This window comes from Malus domestica, chromosome 15 (assembly GCF_042453785.1).
Source record: "Malus domestica chromosome 15, GDT2T_hap1".
NCBI lineage: Eukaryota > Viridiplantae > Streptophyta > Magnoliopsida > Rosales > Rosaceae > Malus > Malus domestica.
Window position 1 is genome coordinate 20,944,314 of NC_091675.1, and position 10,256 is coordinate 20,954,569.

The 10,256-nt window shown below is 35.6% G+C and overlaps 2 protein-coding genes across 2 annotated transcripts; both read left to right on the forward strand.

The window, feature by feature from the left end:
- Nucleotides 1-3,512: 3,512 nt before the first annotated feature.
- Nucleotides 3,513-4,652, forward strand: LOC139191761 (vicilin-like seed storage protein At2g18540). Its single transcript, XM_070812772.1, has one exon. It carries the CDS (start codon nucleotides 3,513-3,515, stop codon nucleotides 4,650-4,652), a length of 1,140 nt encoding a protein of 379 aa, XP_070668873.1.
- A 4,084-nt stretch (nucleotides 4,653-8,736) lies between these two features.
- LOC139191762 (uncharacterized) lies at nucleotides 8,737-9,777 on the forward strand. Its single transcript, XM_070812773.1, has 2 exons — nucleotides 8,737-8,935; nucleotides 9,329-9,777. Exons 1-2 carry the CDS (start codon nucleotides 8,737-8,739, stop codon nucleotides 9,775-9,777), a joined length of 648 nt encoding a protein of 215 aa, XP_070668874.1.
- Nucleotides 9,778-10,256: the final 479 nt, after the last annotated feature.

The window sequence follows — 10,256 nt, forward strand, 5'->3', positions numbered from 1 at the left end:
AAAAGAAAGAGGGTACAAAAAATTATTATTTTCTTTTCGCTCAACAAATTGCAGGATGGTCCAGGTGGAAATGGACTGAAATTTTAGGCCCAACAATATTTTATGACCAGCCCAGTTTATATAATCTAATTGCTTTGAGTCTACGTTGTATTAAATTAATAAAATAATTAAAAGAAGGGTTGTTTTATTTAAACCCCACAATTTGTTGAAAACACCTCACATTCAAAATTTATTCTTACAATTCCAGCTTTACCCTTCATTTTGTTGAATCCACCTCACCTCCCACCCACAAACAATAAAATCCCACAGCTACCCACCCCACAACCACAACCACAACTTTGCTGATGACCCCATTCAATTTTAATTTTCTTTCTTTCATAGTTATGCTTTTGTTTGGCATTTGACATAGGGTTGAGGGGAATGATCACACATGCATTGGGCTACTACGATTATGGATGAAAATGCAGCCTATAAAATTGTTAAAAACCCCTTTCCATCATTTCCATGATAGACTGTTTGGATGTTGTGATGAAATTTTTATGTTTCCCTGATAAGTTAGTTTAGATTTATAAAATGTATAGCTAATTGCATGAAATTTCAATTTTGTGTTTTGGCTAGGTTGAATGGAATCACGGGAGAAGGGTGGTGGTGGTGGATGGGTGGCTATGTTAGATTTTTTTGTATTTGGGAGGTGGGGTGAATTCAACATAAGGAAGGGTAAAGTTGGAATTGTATGAAGAAAATTTAATTATGGGGTGTGAAAACAACCCCCACATTGGGGGAGTTAATAACCATTTTTTTGAAAAAAATCATAAACTACAAAAGAGCAAATTATGTGTTGCCACACGTTAACGCTTGTGGGAAAAAGGCTAGTGATAATAATATTTGCATCTATGTCACTAACATTTTGGTAGGGTTTCGATCTGTTAGTGACTTGGTGTTTAAGAACATTTGGGTTGGCTTAAGTAGTGAGGGAATTTGAGATTGTTGAGAATGAATATCAAACTGATGAAATGAGGGATCTTACATGTACTTATAAATAAGGGAGACTTTGGATACGGTCCCTAGTTATGAAAAGTCTTTGACTGAAACCTTGTTGGTTTTCAATTTTTGATCCAAGTCCCTGAAATTAATTGATAATTTATTTCTATGTACGTTACTATATTTTTTAAATTAAAAATTAAAATTTATAGTTGTTTATAGTAATGAGATTTTAAATAAAAAACCATAATTTGTGGGATTAAAAATATTAAAATATAAATATACTATTGTGTGTGTGTGTAAACATGGGTACATTCATAAAAAATAACCAAAAAATTATTGTATCAAAACATGGGTACATTCTTCAAAATGGGTACATTTAGCAAAAATAAAAATGGGTACAAATAAATAAAAAAATATGGGTACAATACAAATAAAACTTAAAAAAATATGGGCACAAAAAGAAATTAATATATGGGTACAAATTAAAACTGAAAGGAAAATTGGTACAAATTAAAAAAGGTTGCAAATTAAAAATGGGTACAAACTAAAAATAAAAATATATGATAAAAAATTTAGCCATAAATATAAATATACTAATTGTAACATTTTTAATATTAAATGAATATATTTAGAAATAAAAAATATTTTATTATTGAAATAATTAATGATATTATTAATACAAAGGACCTTGATCAAAAATTGAAAAGTAATAAGGTTTTAATCAATAGAGTAGTAAAAATAAGGATGAAAACCTAATTACTCCTATAAATAATTAGATTACTCTTTACATTGTCAATTGATTGATTTTCTAGTATAGTCTCAATTTTTTTAGAGATAATGATAAAGAATTACGATAGTTCTAGAATTTAATTTTCTCATGGTTAGTTTGGCCCTAATACATAGTGTAAAAAATTTTCCTGACTGACGTGTTATCTTAATTTTAAGAGCATATTTACTTAACAAAAATGAAAGAATAGTAGAACTTAATTTAAAATATGAATCAATCCATTACATTTCTCTTTCCGTGTATTTAACATTTCTCTCACTATCCCATCATTTTTTTTAAGGAAAACTAATGAAAAGAGCTTGAAAACTTTGAGTTTTAATGATAAAGACAAAATAAAGGGTAAAATGAATAGTACCATAATTGACTTTTTAGTGTAACAATATGGTTTTTCATTAAAATGAACAGTATCATGAGTTTTTCATTAAAGTTTCATTTTTTTTATTCTACATCTTTATTTGAATATGAAAACAATAACTATAAACTTTAAATTTTAGCAAAGGGACATGACCTACTCAACGAAGGACTCGAACGACTCAAACTACAAGTCTTCTTATGTATCTCAAATTCAATAAATCACATATTTATAGTTTGCGAGCCTTGGTGTAGTGGAAAAGCTGCTTCTTTGTGAACGAGAGGTCATGAGTTCAAGTCGTAGAATTTTTTTTTGTTGCAAAGTAAGGGTAAGACTGTATACTCTAGACGTCCCCCCCCCCCCTCTGACTCTCGTATAACAGAAAACCTTGTTGGATTGAGATTGTCCTTTTAAAACATATTTAAGCCCTACAACTTGCTATTGCTAAAACTAGTTTTGTAGTTATAGAATTTTCAGTTTAACAAGCATTTTTATTACGAGCGGAATTACTACTCTAAAAGCTAAACTAAGGGATGAGGAGAGTGTTGGAATCCAGAATGAACTGAATTGAAAAGAAATTCCATATTCATGAAGGCAATCCACCATTTTTTTTAACAAACAATAGTATCTACACTAAGGGAAGGAGGGTAGGGGAGTGAGCTAAGCCTCACACTAAATGACATGAAAGTTGATGATTAGATTATTACTTAAGTATTGATAAACGTGCTCATTCTTATCGATGACACATAATTTAGTTTGCAAATTTTGTCTCTCTAGCATTATTCTTTAAATATTATTTATAAATAAGAAATAACTGCTATTGATGTGCTTGAATACAATTAATTAAAAAAAATTGCAAAACTAATAAATGCAATTAATATTAAGTTGCAAGCTCCATTTTTTTCTGTCTCAAACATTAATAGGAAAGTAATTTTTATACATCTTTTAGCTGCTCATGGACTTTTTTAAATTTTAGTCGTCAAATTAAATAAACTAAATGAGCATGATATACCTGATTAAACAGGTTAAAATGAGGGGTGGTTATCATTTCCTTGTTAATATATTGCCAAGCCAATTAAAATTCTTTTCCAAGTGCAATTAATATTGTCCGCCTATATATTTGCTAAAACAAATTTTTCTTAGTTGTATAAGCTACTTACATACTCGATTTGCAATTTACTTGGTGAGCACGCAAATATTTTAACCAAAAGGCCAAGTCGTATCAGGATAGGATTTTGGGGTTTTTGGCTTGGGCAGCAAGTATAACCAACCCATCAGCACCCATATAAATCGGGCTGATCAAAGCTTCAGAAACCCTAGCCTCTCTCTGTCTCTTGTTATTCAGCAGAAACCCTAGCAAACACTTTATTCACTTTCCTTATTCCAATCATGGCCCAGTTCTCCAACTCCTTCGAACTGTTGGGGGTCAGAGATTTCCATCAACTCATCGTTGTGGTCGATGAGAGGGCTGAGGGCTCGTTTCTGGAGGAGTCGAAGAGGAAGGCGGCCGAGGAGGAGAGGAGGAAGAAGGAAGAGGAGAAGCAGAAATTGCGACTCGATATTAAAAAAAAATTATGTTACGGAGGACAAAGGAATTCTACTACTGGATTCTACGACAGCGGGAATCGGTATAACCGGCAGCGGGATTTCAATTCACATAGATTTTCTCCTAGGCCTAAAACCGAGGATGCTAGATCTGTGTCTAGTACTACTAGTGCTGTGTCGCAGATATCTTTTGGGACGGTTAGTAATGGAGGTTCTGGCGTTGATTTGAAGAGAAATATCAATGGGGTGGAGAAGGAGGAGGCTGAAGCTGTTGTGGAAGTCCAACAGGAAGAGCAGGGGGATAAAGCCCCGGAGCAGGCAGATAAAACCCCGGAACAGGGTGATAAAACCCAATTGGAGAGTAATGGGGTCAACGAAAGCAGCAGCAAGAAGAGTTCTGAAGGATTTGTGAGGCGAAAAATAAATGGGAGTGTACGGAGGAAGATGAAGAAGACTAAAGGCAAAGGTGGCGAGAATGGAGGAGCTGCCAATGATTCCAGTGCCGCTGCAACTGCTGCTGCTCCAACTGCTCCCGACGAGAAAAAGTTTACTCGTGTACTCACTTTGAAAGAGTATGAGAAAATGAAGGCAGAGAAGGACAAACCCGCCGTTGTCCAGCAGCCCTCGAAGTCTGAAGATCAACAACAGCATCCTGAAGATCAACAACAGCATCCTGAATATCGCCAGCAGCACCCTGCATATCATCAGGACCACCCTGCATATCATCATCAGAACCACCCTACATATCATCAGCAGAACCGCCCTACATATGGCCAGCAGTATCCTGCAAATCAGCAGAACCGCCCTGCATATCACCAGAATAATGCAGGTCAGTTTAATAGGCAGAATGACCGCTCCTGGAATCCAGAGAAGGATCGAAGAGGGAAGAAAGGGTTTGAAGGAAAACGTTCAGGGCAGGCAAAGCCAAAGGCTCCGTTCGAGTTGGATAATATTGCTGAATTTCCCTCCCTCAAAAGTAAATAGTTTGTATTCCCTCAGGGGGAGAGGGAACGGGGTGGGGATTTCCTAGATGAGGGGCAGAAGTGCCAATAGAGGCACGATTTTGGATTGTGACGAAAAGTAGTTCACTCGAAATAAAAAGCTTTTGCAGTTTTGCCTTAATAATTTTCTTGTTACATAATGTGTTTTTAGTTTTAATTCTTTGGCCAAATCAAGATGGTTTCAAATCCAGCCACAGTAGCAAGAGTTTTGCGCTAATTAAAACACCTAGTTCTTTGCTGTTGATCAGGTTGCATCACACATTTTTCTTTATTTTAAGCTTTCATTGACTTCATCAGAAATCATCTTATGAAGATTGATTGCTTAGAGAATTGAAACTATCTTTGTATGCAGATAGAAACCAAATCGAAAAGTATTGCCCGGTTAGTGACAGCTAACTATTCAGTACTCATAAACTGAGGTCGTTTCTTAATATTATCAAGACTAAGATTTAAGTGAACGTCATTTGTTGTGGCTGATTTTACAACCTGATAGAGACGTGAACTTAGATGAACTTAAGATTGCAGCAGAGGGATGTGGAAGGTCATAAACTGAATGTTGCCACCGCGTTTGGACTGGATTTCTTGCCATACCCAGAGCCTTTTCATCTCTTTTTCTCTACTTAATTTGCAGTATTGCATTGAGCAATTGTCAAAGTTTTATCTTCCAATGAATTACTGACCAAGAGAACTATTGAATATGTACAACCAAATTCTGCCCGACTTACTGTTTCCGCTGTAACAACTGCACACCCTTGTCTTTCGCTACAATACACTAAATCAATCCTCGGTTTTTAATTTGTTCCGTCGAGAAAGAGTAACAAAGGTTTTCGATTACTTTTATTCTCTATCCCTTATGCATATAACCAGAAGTTCATTCAAGCAATGAACTTGGTATGCAATCCAGATCCTCAATAGTGAGTGTGTTATTAATTTGTTTTACATTCTAGGGAGAAGATATGAGGGATAAATATAACTAACATGCTAAGAAAAATTGCCCGGATGCACTTGAGCGACTAAACACACATTAACAGTTGACTTGTCACGGGTATTGGCAAGTCTTATACTCACACCGCACATCATATTTTTGCAGGCTCTTGACTTGTCACGGGTACGCAAACATTCAGACATGCCAGCAGATGTAAGACATATTTTGAAATCACAACAATAAGACATTAGGATCATGAATAAATCAAATCAATATAAAATAAAGATTGACTAATTATATTAAACTTATTTGCAAAATACGGAACACATGGTTATGAAAATGAAGTCATTGATCCTTGCAACAAAGTAGAAGTAGTCTTCTACTTCTAGTACCTGTCAATGAACTATACTATCGAAATATGCTTGTAGTTTTCATGAGTTTCAGTTGGTATGGAAGCAGGGACTATTCTTAGGTTATATAGCTAGGGTTTCAACCAATTCCTCCCTATTATCGGAAAGGATATCAACCCAAATCATATCTAATCTAATCAATTAGAGTCCCATCATGACTCTTATTCCTTGTATTTACTTAATAAATGTACATAATTGTTCGCATTTAATTAGGACTCCAATATGTTTATTTTCTTAAGGCACCAAGAGTCCTAGAGATTTCATTAACTTGATTGCCAAGTCAATTATTCCCTCATTTATTCTCGTCATAATTCATTGTCATTCACAAAATGATTTTACAACAGAAACATCCATTTTTATTTTTTAGATTTTGTAATAAGAATTTTTAGAATGAATAAATACATTATTGTTGTTTTTCATTAGGATATTGGACCGTATGCACTTGAAATGCAATTAATTGTATACATATTTGATATAAGATTATACTATTACCCTCGGATTTGAATTATAGAGTTTTTGTAGTGGCCATAAAAGCACTTTTTGAATTGTGACCAACCAAAAATAGTTCAATTGAAATAAAAAAGTTTTTGCATTATTTGGTTCATCAAGTTCCTTGCACATGATGTGTTTATTTTTAGACCAAATCGGATAAATAGTACTCGTGGTCATAAGGTATTCGGATAATAACTTATGTGGTAAAAAAATTCGGATATATACCTTGTGGTAAAATCTGTTAGGATTTGTGCCCAAAACTTAACCTTCGTTCTTCCTCCGTTAGTCTGCATGTGAGTTTCATTGCCCAAACTGCTGCACTCTCTCTCCCCCTTTGGACCTCTGATTCGCCTTAATCGTTGAACACAATTGTATCAAATTCTTGCAGTCCAACCAATAACCCAGTTTCCATTGCCTCTTGAGATCGATGGCGATCACCCAAGATAGAAAGGAACGCTTTCCAAATCGATTCTCACTCTCTTTCCGTTTGGTTCTTCAATTGCCGTCGTTTGTTGCAGTGATTGAATTCCTCTTTTACGAATTCCAATTCTTGTTTTTGTTTCAATTATTGTGATTGAATTGCTTGGGCATCCTCTGATTTGGGTTTGCAATTGTTTGGTTCAAGAAATCTAATTTTGACAAAGTTGAGTGTTTTGGGTCATATTTTGTTTACAATTTAAACCGTTTAATTCATGATTTGTTCTATGCCAATTCAAGTTGTCCGTGGATTTGATTGGTTTGATTTGGTTCTTGAACCCAATTTATTATTATTATTTAATGTTCTTGAATTGTGCCAAGAAAATGTGGGTTTGGTAGGAATTTTGTCTAAATATTTTAGAAATTGTAACTGGACCTCTAAGATGCTGCGAATGCAGGTTCTGGGATCCCAGCTATTGCATACAATCTAATTTTGGGATCCCTCATGTGCAGACTAACAGAAAAGGACAGAAGTTAAGTTTTGGGGCATAAATCCGAATAGACTTTACTACGAGGGGTTCAAATCCGAATTTTTTTTATCACAAGGTCTATCATCCGAATACCTTAGAACCATGAAGACTATTTATCCGATTTGACCGAAGCATACAAAAGTGTTTTGTTTTTCTTGAACAAAACCAAAAGTATATTTTTGTTGAAACCATTGGCAGTTGAAAACATTAGCTGATGAAACCATCAGCTATCTGATGAATGCCCACATAATTTATTTGTCAATCACATAAATATGATGAAGACTTTGGAAACAAAATTTTGTATTTTCAAAGTCATAAGTTGTAAGTTTCAAACTTGAAGAATTTGTACGTATGGATTCGCTCTATAAATAGAGCACTCAACTTCTGTTAATTTAGAATACAGAAGAACAAAAAGAAAGAAATCTCTTCCTCCATCTTTTATTTGTCATTCACTTGAGCTATAGTTTTAGTATGATATTTTACATCTACTTTGCACCTATCAAAAAGGTTATCCCTCTAACTTCTACATTTTTATAACACGTTATCAGCACGAGTCTCTAAATATAACTATTTCTCATTCCTCTTCGCCGAATGAAAATCATTTCTCTTCATCGAAAGAAAAAATGTTTCCTCTAAGGTTTTTACTATTCATCTTCTTCCTCTGCCTTAACTGCGCGGTGTACCCTCGCGACGAACTGTTTGCTCCATGCCTGCTTCTAGTTCTCCAACTAGCGGTTACATACATCTTTGATTTCTTGTTTGGTTTAGATATTGATTACTAACCCAGTATTTATTTTTACTGCAATCCAAGATGGTGCAGTACAATCGCCTATCTTGAACTGCAAATTTCATCTTACTGCGATCCAAGATGGTGCGGTATCATCGCCTATCTTGAATTACAGATTTAATTTTACTGCAAATTTTAGGTGGAGCTGTATAATCGCCCGCCATACCCTACATATTTAATTTGCCTGCAATTTAATTTCATTACATTTTTTAGGTGGTGCGGTATAATCGCCCACACTGCTATACGTATTTAAATTTTTCTGCTACTTGAATGGTGCAGAATAATCACCCATTCTATGTTACATTATTTTAATGAGAATGGTGCGGTACAATCGCCCTTCTCATTCACCCTGAAAATCTCGAGCCAGAAGTTTCGAGTGCTTATCATTTTGGCCTGAAGATCAAAATGAAAAATTTGTAAGAACCAGAAGTTCTAACACTATATTCCTCTAGGAATACATATTCTTACAAGTTCTTACACATCTCATTTTTCTTTCAGAAAAGAAAATGGCGAACTTGACAAAGCTTGAATATGCTGCCCTGGACATTACCAGGAAGAATTACCTTACATGGGTACTGGATACCAAGATCCATCTGGAAGCAGGGAATCTTGGAGATACCATTAGGGAAGAGAACAACTCATCATCTCAAGAGCGGGCGAAGGCTATGATTTTTATTCGTCGCCATCTTGATGAGACACTAAAAAGTGAGTACTTAACAGTTGAAGATTTGTTAGCTCTCTGGTAGGCTTTGAGAAGTAGATACAATCACCAGACAACGGTGATTCTTCCAAGAGCTCGCAATGAATTGTCTCACCTAAGAATCCAGGATTTTAAGTCAGTGGCTGAATACAATTCTGCGTTGTTTAGAATTACCTGTCAGATGAAGTTCTGTTGGGATACTATTACTGAGGAAATGTTGCTGGAAAAGACTTTCAGCACATTTCATGCCTCTAACATGCTCCTGCAGCAGCAGTATAGAGCGCGAGGCTACAATGAATACAACCAGCTAATATCTGTGCTCCTGGTAGCTGAACAGAACAATGAGCTCCTAATGAAAAACCATAATTCCCGACCTACTGGATCTGCACCATTCCCAGAAGTGAATACTGCTTCTCTCGAAGTGAACGCCACATCCTCTAGTGGCAATAATCATAAACGAGGACGTGGCCACAAGCGAGGTCGATGGAATAGGAAAGGCAAGAACCATGGTGGTCAGTTTCATAACCAGGTTCCGAGGCATAATTCAGGCCCAAGCTTTAAAAATGTTAATTGCCACAAAGGCAAGGCTCATATGAACAATGCTCCCAGGAACTCTGAAGGAGCCTGCCATAAGTGTGGTGGTAATGGGCATTGGGCGCACACTTGTCGTACCCCAAAACATCTGGTGGAGCTGTATCAAGCCTCCCTCAAGGAGAAGGGTGTCGAGACCAATTTTCTTCACCAGGCTAAACCAATGGATATACCTGATCCAATGTTTGATTTATCAGGGCAATTGGACACAACTTACCTAGATGTTTCAGACTTCATTATGGAAAGGGGGAATTAAGTATACCGGTCTGACTAAATCGTTTATGTTTGATGTACTTTTATTATGTTGAACTTGTTGTGTAAAACTAGCATTTCAGATTCAATAAAAGTGGCATGTATATTTCTTATTATAACTTGCTTTTAACTCTGATTCCCTTACTCAGAAAGCATGGATAAAAACTATGGTCATTCTCAGAACATGAGAAATGACGGAGATATCTGTCTTGCAGATTGCGCAACAATGCATACAATACTTCGAGATCGAAAGTATTTCTCAAGCTTGATGTTTACAAAAGTAAAGGTAACAACAATATCAGGCCAATCAGATGTGATTGAAGGCTCATGGAAAGCCTAGGTTATGTTACCAAATGGAACAATATTATCCATACAGAATGCGTTGTACGCCACTCGATCTACTCGAAACTTGTTGAGTTTCAAAGACATACGTTTAAATGGATACCACATTGAAACGAAAAGTGCAGAAAATGTGGAGTATCT